General features: G+C 37.7%; 2 protein-coding genes across 4 annotated transcripts in view; one reads left to right on the top strand and one right to left on the bottom strand.

Moving 5' to 3' along the window:
* Positions 1 to 12,767, bottom strand: part of TUBGCP4 (tubulin gamma complex associated protein 4) — a 75,859-nt gene extending 63,092 nt beyond the window's left edge. For 2 of the 3 annotated variants that reach the window (XM_036238911.1, XM_016144996.2), the window contains exons 1-7: positions 12,318 to 12,600; positions 7,899 to 8,121; positions 7,529 to 7,659; positions 6,943 to 7,003; positions 4,684 to 4,771; positions 2,884 to 2,965; positions 639 to 765 (exon numbers count right to left, since the gene is read on the bottom strand). In XM_036238911.1, coding sequence (XP_036094804.1) covers positions 639 to 765; positions 2,884 to 2,965; positions 4,684 to 4,771; positions 6,943 to 7,003; positions 7,529 to 7,659; positions 7,899 to 7,958 — 549 coding nt within the window. In that variant the 5' untranslated portion in view covers positions 7,959 to 8,121; positions 12,318 to 12,600. Of the gene's footprint in view, positions 1 to 638; positions 766 to 2,883; positions 2,966 to 4,683; positions 4,772 to 6,942; positions 7,004 to 7,528; positions 7,660 to 7,898; positions 8,122 to 12,317; positions 12,601 to 12,673 lie in introns of those variants that run through there. The other variant, XM_016144995.2, reaches the window with a different exon arrangement.
* LCMT2 (leucine carboxyl methyltransferase 2) lies at positions 12,678 to 14,867 on the top strand. Its single transcript, XM_016144990.2, has one exon. The coding sequence runs from the start codon at positions 12,712 to 12,714 to the stop codon at positions 14,764 to 14,766; it is 2,055 nt and encodes a 684-aa protein (XP_016000476.2). The 5' UTR covers positions 12,678 to 12,711; the 3' UTR covers positions 14,767 to 14,867.
* Positions 14,868 to 20,677: the final 5,810 nt, after the last annotated feature.

The raw sequence follows: 20,677 nt of genomic DNA, 5'->3' as shown, positions 1-20,677 counted from the left end.
ATGAGACTCTAATTCAGTGGCTTTCAATCGGGGGCATTTTTCCTTCCAGGGGACATTTTGCATTGTCCAGAAACATTTTTATGTGTCACAGCTGGGAGGGTGATATTGGTATCTAGTGGATAACAGCCAGGGATGCTGCTAAACACCTTGCAATACAGGACAGTCCCCACAACAAATAATTATTTGGCCCAAAATGCCAATGGTGCCACAGATGAGACACCCTGCTTGAATGTGACATTCAAGAAGTTCTAGGACAGCCTTTCTTAACTGGGGATTCTATGAGATAATTAAGCTCTAGCCATAATTAAGCATTAAAGAAGTATTAGACATCCACTGTCTGTAATGAATTAACTTCTCTCCTAGGTATATAGAAGGGAACCAAATCCGTACCATCTTTAGAAAAATGAAGAAAATCATCATGTCGTGCAAATCTTTTTTTATTTTTTAGGGGATTAATTATTTCAGAATCCTGGTTAAAAAGAGATGATGTAGACATTATCGTCATTCAGGGCAGAAAAGGGCTTTATCCACACAGAATCTTGAACCTCTGAAAAATGTAGGATGCTTGACGCTAACCCTTATCCTGCAAACTAATTCGACCTTTTAGAAATAAAATGTATTTAGGAAAAATTACTTACGGTAGGGTCTCCACTAAGGTCAAGGCCAAGAACTGTACCTTCAGTAGAAAGGAAGAATTCTTCAGCAAGTTTAACAGTCTCCTTGGCCACTAAAGGGCCACCTCTTCTGTCTATTGATATCAAATACCTTTAATATAAGAAAAACATAACTGAAAATGAATATGGTGCAGATGAAAAAGACGACTCTTGGGTATGGCCAGAGAGCTATGGCAGGTACATGTACTACATCTTTCTAGGAAAAATATGGCCTGACTGACGTGACATTTTACTTTGCTAGAGGGAATGAGAAATAAATTCCTAAAGAGCACCAAATATCTAGTTAGTATTCAAATTTGTCTCATGGTTTTTGTTCAAGTATTTGTTTTTTATAGTTTGTTTGATTCAGAATCCAACTAAAGTTCCACACATTGTGTTGATTCATTCATCTTAAGTCTCTCTTAGTCTACAGGCACCCTCTACCCCCTTCCTTACCTCCCCCAGCTCTTATCTTAAATTTATTTGTTTAATAAACCAGGTCATTTGTCCTACAAATTTATTTGTTTAATAAACCAGGTCATTTGTCCTACAAAAATCCAGTTTTCACAGACTGGATTTTTCTGACTGAATCCCTGTGTTGCTAACTTGGTCCCCTCTTGTATTTCCTATAAACTGGAAATTGGATCTAGTCTAGAGGCTTAATCAGAGGAGATTCAATTTTTTGGAAAGAGTATTTCATATGTGGTCTTTCATCAGGATGCTTAGATCATTATTTCTTTAAAGTTACAAAACTGATAATATTCTAATTCTAATATGTATCCAATAGCTAACACAAATTCATTCTTCATATATTACCTGAAATTCTACAAGGAATCTACTACCCAGAGAACCCCTATTAATATCCTGTAATTTTTCTTCAGCATTTATTAGTTTATCTATTTAGTCACAAAATAAATTCCTCCGGCATTTATTTACAAAATTTGGAACAACTATATATAAAATGCAGTATCTTTTTTTCTATTTAACAATGTCCCCTGCCATAAAATAATGTTAGAAAACAATATAAACCACGTAACCACGTGGACATAACAATATAATTGTCCTCTGATTGCTGGACATTTTAGGATGTTTTCTACTTTTTGTCACAAATAACACTACAATGAAGAATCTTACAAATAAAATCAATTTATTTCCATAAGATACGTTTTTAGAAGGGAACTACTGGGTCACGGAGGAAAATTATTTTTATAGGTCAATATATATTGCTCTTTAGAGAGGTTTTATTACTTACATATGCTCACTAACAGTGCGTAAGTTCACAAACACTAGTTACTACTCTGGGGCGGGGGAGTTGCTAATGAAATGGCACTGTAGTATTTCCTTTTAAAATCATTTGATTTGAGGTCAAATAGTTTTATACACATTTATAGACCCTTTGTATATCCTCTGAATTCTCTTTTTGTCTTTTTCTGTTTTTGGGGTTTTTTTTAATGGGAGTAATAGTCTAGTTAAGCTTGCTTTTGAGAGATTTTATAGCCAGAAAACACTACAGCTAGCTTTCTTTCTTTGAGGACCTACTGAGTCCTGACTATGTGCCAGTTCTGTTCTAAGTACTAGATATCTAGGGGTGAATCAAAAGACAAAGTCCCTGGCCTCAATGAATTTACATTCTAGTGAGTGAGTATATATATATATATATAAATAAGATAAATTCTAATTTGGTTAAAAAGAGTGCCATAAAGGAAATAAATGGGGTGACTAGAGGATTTGGGGGGCAATTTAGATAAGGTAGTCAAGGATGGCCCCTTGAGGAAGCGACAGCTGAACTGAGACCTGAATTACAAGAAGCCGGCCATCCAAGGATATGGTGGAAGTGTGTTCTAGGCAAAGTTACAGGAAGTATAAAGGTACTGAGATGGGATAGTGTTGGCCTATTTGGAGAACAGAGAGCAGGCCAGTGCATAATAAATGACAAGTGGTCCAGATAAGGCTGTTGAAGTAAGAGAGGCAGCCAGATCATGTGGGGCCTTGGAGGCCACAGTAAGAAGTCTATATTTTAGCTGAAGAGTAATTGTTGTACTTCACTACAACAATTTTATTGTCATATGAATAAATTCAGAATTGCATTCTCAACATTAAACAATAGAGTTATTGACTTTTTTCCTATAAGATAAAAATCAGTTATTGGTTGATTTATAAGAACTCATGATACCTATGATTAAAGCAGTAAATTTTCACACATTCTAGACTTTTAAATGGTGCTTCTTACCTAACATCAATGTCTAAGTTTTCTCGTTTAGACTGTTTTATACCCTCAAGCACAGATTCCACATAAGTCTTTTTAGTCATTCCTGTAAAGGACACAAAGAAAACATATAAAGAGATCATGAACTATTTCACCCTTCAACATTAACATCCCTATATGAACAATTACATTTTCATTTTGTGCTGTGACAAGAGCATGGTAAAGGTGAGTTAAAACATGGCCCTTATGGATACATTTTAATAAATGCCAATGGAACTTTAATAAAACTGGAAAAAAAATGAAGTACTAGAAAAATGAAAAAAATACATAAAAAACACAAGCCCATCTAAATATTATTCATAGATTTGATAGGCAAAGTTACTTTCACAAATTGCTAAAAAAAAGTTTTAAATGCTTGTTCCAATAAAACAACAACAAGCCCCTTTCTAGTCTGTCCTTAATAAAACCAAAAAAGATATTTTTCTCCATTAGCAGAATGTTTTCCTGCTGGTCCAGGGAAAAAAACAAACAAACAAACCTCTTTTGAGTTCCTTTTTCCTCTCTTCTTGCTTGGGTTCAGGATTTCTCATCTATAGCACTAGAGATGTCCTTAAATTTGAGTGCTCAAGACTTTCTCTTTGGGGGAGTCTCTGAAAGAGCATTCCCTAGAACAATCACTTCTAAAATACTCATGCACCTCAATCCTAAAATGCTTACTTTTGGTGGAAAATCTCTAGGAAAACACAGGAAATTATAAAGAAGAAAAATCAAAATAACCTGTACTTCCATCACTCAAAGATAACCAGTCTTTATTTTTCTAAGCATAGAGGATGCTACTAGGTATATGCATCCTGTTCAGTCATTTAACACTGTATTCTGAGCATATACCCATGTCATTAAAGTGTCTTTGCAACCATATTTTAATGATTGCCTAATATTCCATTAAGCTTTATTTAACCATTCCCCTTTTGTTAACACACTTAGGTTAACACCTACTTTGAATCTCCACTCAAAGAATAAACTAGCTCTAATAACTGGAAGGCTTTTTCTCTCTTCCTTTTTCATTATCTTCACCAGCACAACTTGGAACTGATTCTGTGTTTAATAATTCATAAGAATCTTCTGCTTGTCTCATTTCAACATTACTTTACTATATGTAGTTTCAAAAATTTTACTTCCCAAAATGATAACTGGGCTATACATGTCAGGGTGCAAGATGACCTGGTAGGATCTCTTCAGGTCACAACTGGGTGCAGGAAGGACACAAAGATACTATGTATCATTTCCTGATGTTACTCTTATGGAAAGTGGGTCCCAGCAAATTTTTCCAGACCACATCCAAATCTGTTCATCTCCATCCAAAGAGGTTTTACCATCTTGCAACTTGCTCCTGACCTAAGATACTATTATTAGTCCCTGAGAAATGACTGAGTAACCTCATTTCAATGATTATCATACAATTCTGTATCCACTCAGTGCCATTGTTTCACAAGTGCTCTTCTTGCAGGAAATAAGAATTAGCCTATGTTTAAGACACTGCAACTCTAAGGAGCAAATGTCCTTTCCTCAGAGTGAAAACAAACAAACAAAAGAACAAACAAAATGTTTGCAGGCCTTTTTATTTCCCTTAAACAGATAATAGCTGACCTAATTTTTTAAAGAATAACTCATTTATCAATAATGTACATCATTAATGTACATCATAAGATATGGAGTGTTGATTCTCTAATGTAAAAGTAACTGCTTCATATTCTCAACTTGTGAACACATGAATGATCAAGGGAAAAGAGACAGTACATGGGTTGAGAAGTAATTAAATTTTACCTGTAGCACTGTCTTTTCTGGGTGTGCTCCTTAGTTCCAGGTACTTGACACCATCATCTGCAAATTCTTTAATGACATCTTTTGTGACCTGATAATAAAAGCAATGTACACTGTACTGATAGTTAGTGTAAGGGTCCCAATGAAAATGCCAAGTGCTACAGCTTTATTTCACTGATTAACTTTGATATGAAAGGAAGTTGGAAGTCTTCCCCATGGTTAAGACTATCTACTTTGTCACACCCCTGGTGGAGACCATGACAGAACTGCAACATTTTCCACAGCTCCCATCATCTCTCTCATTCCCACATTAAATCTAAATCTGCATATCTTTCATACTTTTTGTAAGGTTCTTATTCAAGTTATTTAGGAGTAAGTTGTATTTTTCAAGAAATTCTTTAGGCAGTGTTAAATTTTCCCCAGAAGTACTTAGGAAAATTCCTCTTAGGCAAAGAAAATGGGTGATAAATTTAAGAAAACTCTATCCAATTTAGCGCAAATCTCAACAATCTGGAATTACAAAATGACCAGGGTAAATGATATCTAAAAGGCCAAAGGTGTGTTTTCTTTCTCTGCCATCAATCCTAAAAAACACCAAATCTAAAAGAAAAAAAAAAACAGGTTATGCCCTCGTTAGTCCTTATAGTTAGTATCTTAATCTTAACCTGTGTTGACTGTGTGTGCATGGTGCAGGCAAGTGCAGTGTCCTGGCAGAAAAAATAAGGGACTGGATGGTTGTGCTGATAGTGCCTAATAAGGTGGCACTACCTTAGTGGATTCACTCCAGTCCAAGGTCTGGGCCTCATCTTTTCTCTTTTCATTTTTTAAATAAAGCCCCAAAGATATAAATGAAAAGGGTGGTTTAGATTCACCAGGAGGTCTGGACAATCAGCCCGAGAGACTACACAGCTTAGAACAACACAACAACATTAAAAACCAGGTGACACCCTTACGCAGAGATACTACTGCTTCCTCTACCACTAAGCATAGCCTGCAGCCTCTATGTGCTAGACCCCATGGCGCTGCTTCTCTAGGAACTCCACATTGTCACCATTAGATTGTGCGCCTCATTTTTGCCAGCTGAAGAATCTGCATTTTGTCACTGCTGCAGAACTGAGCAGACCCAGAGAGACCAATTCACTCTACCCCAGCTCCCATTAACTAATGCAGAAGCCTATTTGTTCATGTGTGCACTGACAATGAGGGTGAAGGTGAGGGTGCAAAGTGGCAGTCTTTCTCAGTGACTGAAATGATCACATCTACTATACAGGAAACCCCTCTTCTTGATGGTAAGATACTTGTGAAATCAAATGAATAACAGAAGGTTGCTGGCAAGTATGGAATGAGCGCAATGGGAGGAAAATTTATCTAGGCCTCGAGGTGTGTGAAATGATCCCTACCCACATTCAAGAATACTTCCCTGGGATCCACATCTGCGTCAGCCAGAGTCAGCCCTGGCTATAAATTCTGTAGGGGCAAGGACTATGTCAATCTATATTTAATACCTCCCAGTCTCTTGCATGGGAACATTATGAACACTCAGTCAACTTTTGTTGAACTAAACTTTAACCTCCTCCAAAAGGTGATTAATTTACTGTTTATTATGAGAATCAGTCTTGATCAAGGAGGAAAATTCTTTTCTGACCAGTCAAAAGTTAGTTCTCTAGAAACACAGATTATACTACTTACTTTACATTTTTCTGATGATTAACAACACTGACAGGATTTTTTTTCCCATTTACAAAGAGGATATTTAAATGCCATGGTGGTCAGATCAATCTTACAGAAGCCAGTCCTCTATGTCATGGAGACTCTAGTAACATGGAGCTTCAGATAAGAAAACACAGTTGTATCCTTTAGTCCTCTATTCCCAGAGGGAAGGCACAATTTCCCTAAGGATTAATAATTCAATCTCTAGGCACCTTTAGAACTTTTTCACTCTCTATAATGTCCACCCAGGCAGTGAAAAGTCTCCCAAGCAAGAGAGATAAAGCCTTATGAAAGACATTCCTAGCTGTAGTCAAATATTATGGAAAATAGGACCAGATTTTCTCCCCCAAAAGGTATTTATCTGGTTCTTTTCTCATACCTTTTACAATGAACATAGTCTTTTGATATTAGTTCTTAAGCAAATGTCCTACATTGGTTTTGAAAAGAATTGCCGTAAAAAAGCAGAAAACATTTTTCATCAGACTCAATGCAACAAGAGAAGGGCATAATTACTAATTTTTAAACCAGTCTGAAAATTGCTTCATTTCTTATCATTAGAATATCTTCAGGGCTAGTAGTTAGTTGATGAATAATCTGAAACATCTGAAAACATCTGTAACATGAATGAAAAGTTTTAATATACTCTAGTCATCAAAAATTCAAGACAAAACTCACTAAGCGGAGTTAATAGATTTTAGGCTAATAGTAATTTTATATTTATAAAAAACCATACAAGGAGTTTTTCTAAAATTACATTGATCTAGAAAGATAATTAAATGACTAAAAATAAAACATTACTGATATTTTTATTTGGGAAATAACAGTTCCCCTTTTCCAGCACGCCCCACACTCCATCTCACTAGTAGGAGCAAATGGGGATGGGGGGAATCGGTAAGCCTGTATCTTCAAGGCTAAAGAATATTCCAATGTACTATAACTTCACAAACAACATAAATCATTAAAAATATTGTCGACAGTCTGACCATTGGAAAAATGCTCTATGTCAAGTTATACTATCCAAACCTGATGGCTACCCTATTCCTTTAACATCTAAAATCTGAATTCTTACATATTATTTACAATCTCAAAATAGTGACAGAGAAGAAAAGAAGTATGTCCACAATCTCCCCAAACTCACTCTTCTAAAGTTCTTTTCTTCCCCTTATCAATCATTGTCATCTGATCATGGATTTTAAGACCTGGTTTCTTTGCTATTAATTTCTTCATGGTATTAGAACTAATGGATCCATTCAAGTGGGCATGAAGTTCCTAAAAACAAAAAAGAATACAATCAGTAAAAACACATCAAGTATCCACTAGATTCACTGAATCATACCAGGTACTTGATTTTGCAGTCTGTATTAGGCAAACTGCCTACTAGATTTAGCTATATAACTCTTAAAGTTTACAAATTCTACCTATAAAATTTACTTTTCTTTTATGAAAAGAAACAACACAGAAGTCATTAAATTAGCAACCACTCTGGAATTCTGTGGTTGAATTCTCACCACTTTAGGTAATTCTGAGTAAAAGGTTGTCTTCCATCGCTGCTGTTCTTCTGCCTCCATAATTTAGCAGAATAAAAGTTCTCCAAACGCTCTTATTCTTAGTATGAACAATGCAATGTAGTTCAGTCAGCAAATTTTATGGTCTTGAATTTCCTTCCAATTGCTTTATTTCCACACATTTTAATAAGATGAGCTATGTATGTAGCTCTGGGCTCGGCTTCACCTGTTTAAACAAATGTGAACATTTTCAGATGTTGACATAAAAGCAAAGAAACAGTATTTTGCTAATTATTCCTCAAAAGACAAAAACCCCTCCAAAGCTAATTTAAATGAGCTAAAGATATGAACTAGAAATAGGGAAAGGCCTCAAACTGGCTAAGAGGTAGATTACAACCTGAAATTTAGTTAGGTATACCCCTTACCTATTAGCATTTTTTATAAAACTACTTCTAATATTAGAAATTTATAAGACCCATCTCAGGTAAAATAAATTTATATTGTTGAATTTTTATATTTTGAATTGTTTAAAATATATAAAGAGCAGAAGCATTGGCTTCAGTGGACTGAGGTTAATCTTTTTACTAGTTTTGCAGTTTAGTAGCCATGTGGCCTTAGTCACTTAACCTTGTAGCTTCAGTTTCCTTATTTGTAAAAATGAGATAAAAATGAAGAGTAGCTCTGAGGATTAATAAAGTAATTTAAATTCCCCTCCTGTATGCTCCCTTATAATCCAGTAACTACCTTTCACTCAGCACTTTATCACACTGTTTCTCAATCACTGATTTACTTGTCTTTCTCCCTTACCAGATTATAAGCTTCCTAAGGAAAAGGACTATGACTTATTCTACCTCCTAGTACCTAATGCAGTTCCTAGCACATTGCAGATGATAAATAAATACGAATTTTTCCTTCACCTCTGAAGGTGGCTTATACATTAAAAGTCCAAATGAAATTTGGTGATTTTCAAAGTACCCACCTTGACCCTCTGTTTCCATTTAGGGTCTGCCGGGTATGTAGCAAGCACTTTTAATAACATTATCTTTAATTCTATCAATAACACTGGGAAAAAAATATTTTTACCACATTATGCATCAACAAATTGATACTGACAGGTGTTAAATAAGTTGCCAACACATTAAAATGGACAATAAAGAAAATAGTTTGTATAGGACTAGACAGAGGCATAGAAATTCACAGAAAGGCCAATTTGGTATGAGATAGAAGTGGCATTTCAATTGAATACCACTGTTAATAGTAACAAACAAAAAAGATGGGCTATTTGGTACTGAATATCTCTACTGAAGTATATTAACAGGTGTCATTTAAATGGGAAAACATACTTTATCTTACATAAGTAAAGTCAATTTGCCATAAACTGACTTATAAAGTAAATGTTAATCAAAATAGTCCCAAAATTATTCCTTAGAAATTCATATTTAAAGTTCATGTGAAAGACAACTTATAAAATTATCCTGAAAAAATTCTGAAATCTCAGAAGAATAATATCTAATACTGGTGAAGGTCTGAGTAAATTTTCTGGTGTGAGCAGAACTTGGTATGGTCTTTTTGGAAAGCAATTTGTCTACATTTATCAATATAACACACACGCGCGCGGACACACATACATGCAACTTCCCCACACACATATTTTTTGATTCAATAACTCAAGAATTTTACAGTTAAGAATTTATTTTATATATTATAAGATATGTACAAATACAATTCTTAGAGTACTTATAAAAGCAAGAAATTGGAAACAACCTAAATGTCCATCAGTAGGGTACTGGCTAACTTAATTATATATCCACCCAAATGAATATCTATGACTATATGGAAAGCCTTGTGATATAAGATAGCATTTATGAATAAAGCATGTATGCATGTATACATACACTCTTATTTATTTATATCTTTATTCTTAAAACACATATGAAAGTGCACACGGAAACTTACCACTAGAACATGGGTTGGAAGTGACAAAGGTCAGAGGAGAGAACTTTTATTTAACCTTATGTAGTTTTATGCAATTTTAAGGTTTTACAACAAGCATGTAATACTTTACAACGAGCTTGTAATATTTCAAATACCTTTTGAAATAATTTAAAAAATTAAAATTTAAAATAATTTAAATAATTTACTTAATAACTTTAATAAATTAAAATTTAAAATTAATAAATTTAAAATAAATGTTTATAAAATAAATAATTTTTAAAAAATCTTACAAAACAGCTTTATTATGATGAATTGTGAAAAGGAAGAACTTATATGATTAGACAATAGAATGACAACCTGAAAAAGCACTCAGGACATTTTACATAACCAGCTGGTAACAAACCTGACAGGTGGCTAGCTTTTTATATACATTTTTAACCCTACTCTAGGATCCTGACCTTATTTTTTGTCACATTTAAACCACTCTCCTGACTTACCTTAACTAGTTGTGAGTAAATTTATTGACCCACTGGCTATAATGTTAATCTATGGATATTTGAAAGCCACCAAAACAAGCACAATCTTTGCATATTTGAAAAACTGGTTGTTTCACTGATCATTGCCAGAATATTGCTCTCAACAATACCATGCTCTCTGCCAAATTCGACCTTCCTGGACTGGGTTAGGAATGGGCCATCAGAAGCTGGGGTGGAAGAGAGGAGTGGAAAGGCAACACATTGAGATAAGATCTTTCTACATTTGTAGTAATAGTTCATCAAGTTAAAGAAGGGCCAGAAACAAATATCCTGTCTCCCACAGAACTTTTTGCATGCCTAGAGGAAGGAGGGCACAGAATAATAAGAATATTTGTTACTATTTATTAAGCACTTACTATGAGCCAGGCGTTGTGCTAAGTGTCTGAGGACCTAAGACTTAAGCGGTTATTTTACAACCCATGAGGTTTTAATATCCTCATTTTATGTAAGAATAAACAGATTAAAAATACCCATAAACAACTGTAAGATATCCATATCACAAAATTTGCTCTATTCTTTCTTCTTGAATCACTTTTCTTGATTTCTGCTCTTTACTAGAAAAGTAATATTTCTAAAATATCATGTATATTTTACTAAATTCTCATTAAAATATTCATTTCCACAGCACTATATACATTTTTTTCAAAGTCCTACAACATCCCCCACTCCCTCTCCCACCTCTTTGGCCCTCTCTTATTCCCTTCAAAGGCAATTTCAAACTTCTCAAGCGTTCCCCTAGACCCAACTGCCTGACACTGAAGTAACAACCCAGATGCAGGTTTACAGAGACACCAGAAGTGACCACGCATAAATTCCCTCTATTTCTCTCTGCTCTCCCCCACACCTATCTTTGTCTACACCCTTTTCTCCCTCATGAGTCAGAGAAAAAGGATTCATTCTTGTCTCCAACACTAATTTGTGCTCAGGATCCCATTCTTTCTCATCTGTTCCAAGTCATTACTCTAAGTTAATCATCTCACTTTTCTCCAATCTCACTCTCTTCACTAGCTAATTTCACTCAGGGGACCAACATGCAAGTAGAGCATTTGCTTCCACCTAAAAACAAAGAAAACTTCAAATTTTCTTTTATCCCACATTCCTCTTTAACTACTGCCCTGTCTCTCCTTCTGAGCTAAGGTCCTTGAAAGTGTAATTTAGACTGGCAGCCTCCATTTATTTATCACCCATAGATTCTGCCCTTATTGCTCCACAGAAATTGCTCTCTAAGATTATTAAGAGCTCTTAAACACCAAATCTACATGAAACTTTTCAATTATCAAACCTTTATCCTGACTCAAACTTTTGAGGTCCAAATTTAATTTGGCTGGACTCCGAAACTCATGCTCTTAACCATTATGCTACACTGCTTCAAGGTAACCACACCTACAGTTATCCTGGTTTCCTTCTCGGTCTCAGGCCCTCTAGTCACCAAATCCCAATTAATAAATTGTAAGTCTCCGTAAATTATCTCTGGAAGCAGTATTCCACTGGTGGTGACACCCAAACACCCAACTCAGAAACCTGGTGGTTATTTTAAACCCCCAACAAGACTCATACCATATTATGAAGGAATAATCACCCCTCTTCCCTGATTCCCTCCTTACCCTAGAATCAGAGAACTCTGAAAGTGGAGGAGAACGTCATCTTATAGCTGAGAGACTGGAGCTGAGTGATTACTTATTCTCGTTTAGCAAAGGAAAACAAGGGAATCGATAGTATATATGTGGGGAAACATTTACTGGGTGAATCACAACCTCTGTAAAGGTTTCTTCATTTTGCACCTGGCCTCACTGTTTTCGGACTTAAATGGGATTTCTTTTGTAACAATGAAAGCATTAAGTACATCAGCACTAGTAGTTACCATCTAAGGAACGACCCCTTCTTCTTGCCCACGAAGGTCACTGGAGTGGACCCTGCCATCCAAGGTCTAGTTAAGTCCCCACAGACTCACCTCTTAAAGATTTTTGTCAACAGTTGAGTCAACTATAAGAATTTAGATAAAAATTTCCCTTCAGACGGAAAGGCTAGTAGAAATGTGACAGGCCGTGCTTCTCTGACACAGTTTACGTGTCCACAATAAGCCGTAGCAGGCAGTCTTCCCGCGAAAATGCAGTCTCAGAGAATCAAAGAAAAGTCAATCACGGTCGAATTTTAGCACAAGCTACACCCTCCTCAATTCTGATTAGCGAGACACGGTCTTCCGGAAGTGACGCACTCATGTCCGCGGAAGAAGGGTCAGGGAGGCGGGGTGATTTTTCCGTACAGAAGACTGCGAGGTGGGTACTACAGGATTAAAGAGCAGCTCACCACTGTGACAGACCGCCGCTCGTGAGTATCTTCTGGCCATGGGCCCGCGGAGCCGCGAGCGTAGGGCGGGGGCAGTGCAGAGCACCAACGACAGCAGCGCCCTCAGCAAAAGCTCGCTGGCCGCGCGCGGGTACGTGCACGACGCCTTTGCCGCGTTGCTAGTTCCAGGAGCTCCGCGCCGCGTGCCGCTCATCCACCGCGGCTATTACGTCCGCGCACGCGCCGTGCAGCACTGCGTGCGCGCCTTCCTGGAGCAGACGTGCGCGGCCTGTGGAGCGCCTCGCTCCCAGATCCTGTCCCTGGGCGCCGGCTCAGACTCACTTTATTTTCGCCTCAAGACTGCAGGCCTCCTGACGTGGGCTGCTGTCTGGGAGGTAGATTTTCCGGATGTGGCGCGGCGCAAAGCAGAGAGGATTCAAGATACGCCGGAATTGTGCGCGTTAACTGGGCCTTTCCAGAGCGGGGACCCCGCGTTGGCGCTGTGCTTTGAGAGCTTGGACTACCGCATCCTGGGCTTGGACCTGCGACAGCTCCAGCAATTGGACCAGACACTGGCCAGCTCCGGACTTGATGCAGCCGCACCCACTCTGCTCCTGGCCGAGGCTGTGCTGACCTATCTGGAGCCAGAGAGTGCCAGGGCCCTCATCGCCTGGGCAGCCCAGCGCTTTCCTAATGCCCTTTTCATCGTCTATGAGCAGATGAGGCCGCATGACGCCTTTGGCCAGTTCATGCAGCAACATTTTCAACGGCTAAATTCTCCTTTGCATGGCCTGGATCGCTTTCCTGACGTGAAGGCCCAGCAGCACCGCTTCCTTCAGGCTGGCTGGACTGCATGCAGTGTCATGGACATGAATGAATTCTATCGCTGCTTTCTCCCCACAGAAGAACGCCAGCGCATAGAAAACCTTGAACCTTTTGACGAGTTTGAGGAGTGGCATCTGAAATGTGCCCACTATTTCATTCTGGCTGCCTCCAGGGGAGACACTCTTTCCAAAACTTTGGTGTTTCCACCCTCAGAGGCATTTCGTCATGTAGATCCTGCTTCCCCTTCAGGGATCTTCCCTGCCAGTGTAGTCGCTAGTGATAGCCAGGACCCACAGCTTAAGAGATATGGCCATGCCTCTGTCCTTTTGAGCCCAGGCATCATTCTCAGTGCAGGTGGATTTGGAGAACAGGAGGGGCGGCATTGCCGAGTGAGCAAGTTTTACTTGCTCTCAAGATACTGTGACTTTGAATGGAAAGGCAAACAAATATGCACTTCGGGTACTGGAGCTCAGTGGGATGGACGCCTTTATCACACCATGACAAGACTTTCAGACACTCAGATTCTGGTCCTGGGAGGGAGACTGTCCCCAGTGACTCCAGCCTTTGGGGTTCTCCAACTTCGTATTTGTAAGATTGAGGATAATAGCACTGAGGACCTAAATGTAACAGTAACAAAACTTGGCCCAGAAGAGTCTCCTTTGTCATGTTGGCGGCATTCAACAACAGAAGTGTCCCATGAGAATCAGAAATATTTGTTTGTGTATGGGGGTCGAAGTGTGGTGGAACCTGTACTAAGTGACTGGCATTTTCTTCATGTGGAGACAATGGCTTGGGTCAGGATCCCAGTGGAGGGGGAAACACCTGAAGGTCGGCATTCCCACAGCGCCTGCAGCTGGCAAGGAGGAGCTCTTATGGCTGGGGGTCTGGGTGCTTTTGAGGAGCCGCTGAGCTCTGTACTCTTTCTGAAACCAACCTCTCGTGGATTCTTCTGGGAATCAATAGACATCCACCCTCCCATTACCCCAAGGTACTCCCACACAGCTCATGTGCTCAATGGGAAACTTCTGCTGGTTGGAGGAGTCTGGATTCATTCCTCTTCAGTTCCTGGAGTGACTGTTATCGATTTAATGACAGGATTGAGCTCTGAGTATCAGATTGACACAACATGTGTGCCATGGCCATTAATGTTACACAATCATACCAGCACACTCCTTCCTGAAGAGCAACAGCTCCTGCTCCTTGGAGGTGGTGGGAACTGCTTTTCCTTTGGCACCTACTTCAACCCCCAACCAATAACATTAGACCTCTCTTCCTTAAGTGTTGGGTAGTAAGGACCGGACTTTTGATATATTCTGGACACACTAAAGTAGACAATAAAGGTTTCCACAAATAGGATTTGAGTTTGGCTATAAATATTAGCACACCCTCAGTGTCTCGCTCTTTTTTTTTCTCTCAGCACTACTACTATCCAGTGCAGAAAGTGGAAGGTTGTTAAAACACCAACATTCCGAGAGATGGTACAAAAATAAAACGTAAGTGGGCCTACCTGAACAGAGTGATCACACAGTCCTTAGATTAGGAATTGAGGCTTTTGGATTCCTGTATCTAGTTTATTGGTCTTCCTCCCATTTTCTAATCTAAGTTTATTTATTGAGTTACAATGACCTTTAGCTTAGGTCAAGTGAAAAAAATTCCTACTTCTGTGCTTTGTGATTTGAGATGTTACTTTAGAAAAAGTCTCACATAGATCTTTGGTAACCAAGATTGAATATAGTTGATGGGATGTGGTATTGACCTCATTCTTCATGAATGAAACCTGAAATGAACCCATTTGCAGTTTGATTAAAGCACTGTGACATTTAGTGTGGCAGAGAACTCTGGGATAGCTTTAATGTGACACATTCATAGGACTTATTAAAGCAGTGATGTGACACATTCTTAGGACTTATTAAAGCTTTAATGTGACATTCATAGGACTTATTGAAAACATTTTTTTTTTCCATTTTTGCCACTGGTTCCATATCTAATTAGATTTATGAGTGCTAATAAACCAAACAATTGATGTTTCAACTCATTTTGCACTTGGTATGATAATGTTTTGCTCAAGATCTACTCTCTACCCTTCACTATGTTCTGTGCCCCAAAAGGGTGACCTTTATGAACTGCATTAATGAGTTTTCTTGTCCTCTAGTTTCTGGTGAGTTCCACCAGTCAGAGGCACCAGAGAGAAATGGTAAGGCAAGGAGAGTTGGTATTGCCAGTATTTCCCCTACCAGTATGCAAGTTGGCAGTGTCTGCATTTTTCTGTCAAAGGCCACAGCTCCTGTCATGCTGTCCCCTCCTGCGAGATATAGATCTAATTCTACATCACTCCAGGTTCCAGTAATTTTTCCTTCTTACGTAGGAGTTTTAATGGCTCTACTAGACCTGAGTTGCGCTGTCCAATATAATAGCCATTAGCCACATGTGGCTATTTAAACTTAAATTAGTTGAGATTAAATAAAATTAAGAATTCAGTGGCTTAGTCGCATTAACCACATTTTAAATGCTTAATAGCCAACTGTGGCTAATGGTTACGGCATTTGACAATACAGATGTAGAACGGTTCCGTCATTGCAGAAAGATCTGGGCACTGCTGAGATACTTCACCATCTTGGCTTGGGTTCCCTTAATCCTGCTCAACCCCTTTTAATTAGTACCTCCATTAAACTCTTCTCAATTATCCCCTTTAAAATGGATCATCTTTTCTAGTGAGCCTTGTGAAGTTAATGAAACATCTTAGGTATTCATCCTTAAGATCTGAGCCTTAATTTGTCATCTAAATTGTGTGTGCCTTAGGAAATTTGCATCTCAAAAGGTAGTGGCTTTGGTGGCACTCAATGTACCACTTTAGAATTTGTTAGTCTTCAATCTTTGAAACCTTAATAACAGCTTGACATTCTACAACTACCTAAATTCTGCAAATACTATTAATGTTAACATCTTGATAGACTGTAGGACAGAATCCTTTTTTCCTAAACATTTTTATCCATGACTTTGCATATAAATGAATGCCAAAGGTGATTAATATAAAAACTGAGTAGCAAACACAAAGCTAAGTGTATAGAGAGAGCAATATTCACTGTTAGATGAAGGCTCCCAGGAGAAGACATCCTGTGTCTAACTTCAGCTTGCCTGAGACTGCAAGAGCCCTTTCTGGGGAAATTATTAGCTGTGGTCATGAGTGAGTCCTGGGAAACAAAAAGCTTACCACAACTAGGCATCTGGCAAGACTGGGTGGGCGATGTACTAAAATGGCAAGATTATGATCAGAAGGGGATCATATTTGTATTTCCTGTTTCTAAATTCACCACAGCCTATATCCAACTTTCAAGAGCAGACTGAAGTAGGACATTGATGAAATGAGTGTTCTCTGCTATGTAATAGTACCAGAATTCTAACCTAGAAGTAACTCTAAAGCCCAGGGTGTACATTCTATTATGCTACCTTTTAGATGGTGCCATCAACCATTGTGATTTCATTACTTTTTAGGGGAGAAAAGATAGTTGGGGCGGGGGGAGGGGGAGTTGTGGTAAGAGGATCATAAAGAGAATGTAGATGTGTGCCAGACCCAAATTAATAGTATCGTGGTGCCTATTCTCTTGAGAACTGCCCAGTATGGCGCATTATGAGTAATTGGGTTTGTTCTCAGAGAAATTATCCACATTTCCTATAAGTGATTACCAGATTACGTATGCCCTCCACCTCTACCCTATATATGCATCATACTCATTTAAGGAATTAGTTATTTCTCAGGCTCTACTCATTAAAGCACTTAGAAGCTTTGTTGGTAGCATTTATTCTGTGCCTTTGAAACAACATTCGGTATGGACTGGTGCTGGATCCCAATTTCTTAACAGTAACCTGAAGCAGTTAGTGATGTGGTCTAGACTGAGAACACAAATTGGACAACAATTTTTGCTTCTCCATTTCACCTCTGAATATTTTTGTTCTAAAATTCTGGAATGGAGCTCTGAGGCAGTTATGGAGTAGAGTATTTAATGAAAGGGCATTTCCTTATTTAGTGATTGTGCTTCTTTTTAAACCAGAAAAACTAAGGAAGGAAGAGAATGTCTTATTTTGAATCTCTACCTTATCAGGGTCTCAAAGACAGTGTATCATAACAGTGAGGATATGAAAACAGGATAAGTACAACTCTTCTAGGATATGTTCTTCAAAGGCCAGTGTTGCCATTTCCTTGTGTGCTTTCTGGATTTTACCACTGAATGTCCCTTTCCTATCTCTCTATAGATTTAATGCTCCTTAGTGATGGTAGGAAGTTGATATGTAACAGTTGTGTTCCAGTGCCCAGTCATACCCTTGGTCTTCTCTTTCAGTGATCTCAGATTTTGACGTCATGATTTAGTCCTAATGCATTTTGTGACCCCAAACATAACCTCAAACAACCCATTCATCTTATATGACATTGCCTATAAAACACTCCCGTATGATAATTCCAAATGTAAGCAACCACTCTCTCCTGTGTGATAAAAGCCTGGGCTCTTTGGAGAATCTGGTGAATAAGAGAAGAACTACTCACTAACGTAAGTTCTTAATCATAGGGACCATCCAACAATGCCTAGTGTCATATTTAAACTAATCAGTAATGAAGTAATTTGCAGTAATGAAGAAGGGGATATTAAATAACATTAGGCTGACAAAGTAGGTTATAAATCCTGATTAATCACATTTGGATTTAATGTTTAAAAAGAGAAGAATATATAGAGCAGAAATTATGAAACTTATAATCAGCTTTAGAGTAGGTTGAGATTTCCTTGGATGTGAATAATTATGTAGTTCAAAAGACTTTTGTCATTCCACAGTTTAATTATAAGACTGCTCATTTATCCTTCTTGGATGATGAAATAAAGTATTTGGTTGGGAAGGGGCATTTCTTTGACTAAGGGAAGGGACTGTGTCTGTCTACTTCACTTTTTTATTCCCATCAAAGTAGATACTCAATAAAGACGTGTTGGATGGGGGTCCAATCTAACGCTCGAATGAGTTGTATTTTAATATTACTATTGTGCCTACCATATACAAACAGATGTCAAAATTCCCTTAATTATGGTGTGTGTGGGGGGGAGACATTAAAGTTTTAACCCCCCCCCCCACCCCCCGTTTATGAGTTTTTAAAATTCAGCTGCCTTGACCTGGGTAAAGGCAGTAGACTTCCCAGTGTTACTCCTAGCTTTACAGATCACACCTGAACCTTCTCTCTGATTGCAGTTTCTAGCTGATCTTCATCTCTTTTGCTCAACAATGGACCATGGTTACCCCATCTTCTTTGGAAGTGAAGTGAGCTAACTTTGCCAAAAGGCTAATCTGAGGAAGTAGAAACATGCAATTAAATGTGCTAATGAGTGTATATACACAAGATCTTCCTAGGATGTGGTGATGCTTCACTGGCCATGACTTGGTGTGTAATTCTCAAAAAAGTTTAATAGAGGAAGAGGAAAGACCTTGCCCTAATATTTATGTGAAAAGTCATTTGCCACCTAATTGGCAGACTAAGACTAGGAAATAAATTGTAATGAGAATGTTTTTAGATTATTTCACTACATTCTGCTTTTCTCATTTCCTAGCCTTTGTCTACATTTTTAAACTTTTCATTAGAGCCTCAATCTCTGATTCATATTTAGACTTACTATTTTGGAAAAAGTTAGCAAAGCTCACATCTCTTATTTATAAATATATCAGGAACATAACCAATACTTAAAAGGAAAAAAACAACTTTGCCATCACCTTTTCTTCCCCGCCATATCCCCACCCCAAACTCAATTAAAAAAACAGAGTCTGGATCTCAATCCATTGAATTTATGCTTGAACAATTGAATCCAGCCATAATACTTTTATTTCCAGTGCATGACACATAGTAAATGCTCAAAAAAGTCACATGAATGGATATATGTTTGATTTAGGCTAAAATTAGTAACAAAAAGTAAATTGTAACAAAATCAGAGATTATTACCAGAAAATTAAAATATAGCATAAAATTATGCTAATTAAAATTTGTTTGATATTGGTGCCAGAATAGACAAATAGATCCAAGGAAGAAAAAATTCAAGAACAGACTATATGATAAGGTGACATTTCAAATTAGCAAGGAAAGACTGGATTACTTGGTACATGATTTGGGACTACCTGACTAATCGTTTGTAAAAAATGATATTTATTCCCTACTTCTCACAATATTTATTCCCTACTTCTCACAAATCACAAGCTTAAATTCTAGATATATTAAAGACATGGCCTAAACTTAATAAACAAAGTAAAACTAAATTAAATGAGCATTAGGAGAAGTATAAAAGAATATGTTTATAATCTTGATGGTAGAAAAGTCCCTGAAGAACACACGTATACAAACAAAATTCAGGAAAAAAAATCTGATAACTTTATTTATTTAAAACTTAAGGACGACAAGAAAATATATTAAAATGTTAGAGTAGTCTTCCTTCTCCCCATGGACATGCCTTAGGGAGACTTTTTTTTTTTCTATTCAGTCCCTAGAATTAAGATGCATGTGACTCATTCCTCTGTTTCTCAATACCAGTTTCTGAGCTATGTTAAGAATGGGAAATTTGAATAATGTAAAGTGGAAATTCCAGTGAACAATATCTACTCATTCATTCACTCATTCATTCATTCATTCATTCATTGGACATTTAAGTTTTCTGAATAGGCTATATCAGTGAACCAATAATCCCTTATGGAATTTGCAGCCTAGCAGGGGAAAACAAGAAATTAAACAATAAAAATAATAAAAACATCATATTAGAAATAATAAAGACTATGGGGGAAAAAGTAGAGCAAGTAAGAGGGGATCAGGAATGAATGGAAATAGGGTAGCAGATTACAATAATAAAAGAGTGGAAAGGTCACTCTCACTGAGTGGTGAAATTTTAGCAAAAGCTTGAGGAGGTGCCAGAGTTGGCTAAGTAGATTATTGGGGAAAAAGTATTTTAGGCAGAGGGAACCAAGAGCAAAGCTCCTAAAGCAATTCATTGTGAAAACTTCAGTTTTATTCTGGGTGAAAAAGGGAGATGTGTGTGGTTTGGGGTGCTATTATTTGACTTATATTTTTAAATGGTCTCTCTGGACGTTGTGAGGAGAATAATGTCGGAGGTCAAGAGTTAAAGCAGGAGAATTTGTTGGAAGGTTGTTGCAGTAACCAAGATGGGAGATGATGTAGATTTAGCT

Source organism: Rousettus aegyptiacus, unplaced genomic scaffold (genome assembly GCF_014176215.1).
Source record: "Rousettus aegyptiacus isolate mRouAeg1 unplaced genomic scaffold, mRouAeg1.p scaffold_m13_p_3, whole genome shotgun sequence".
In the NCBI taxonomy this organism is placed as follows: Eukaryota; Metazoa; Chordata; class Mammalia; order Chiroptera; family Pteropodidae; genus Rousettus; species Rousettus aegyptiacus.
The sequence above is the reverse complement of the archived record's forward strand: the minus strand, read 5'-3'. Positions and strand labels throughout refer to the sequence as shown.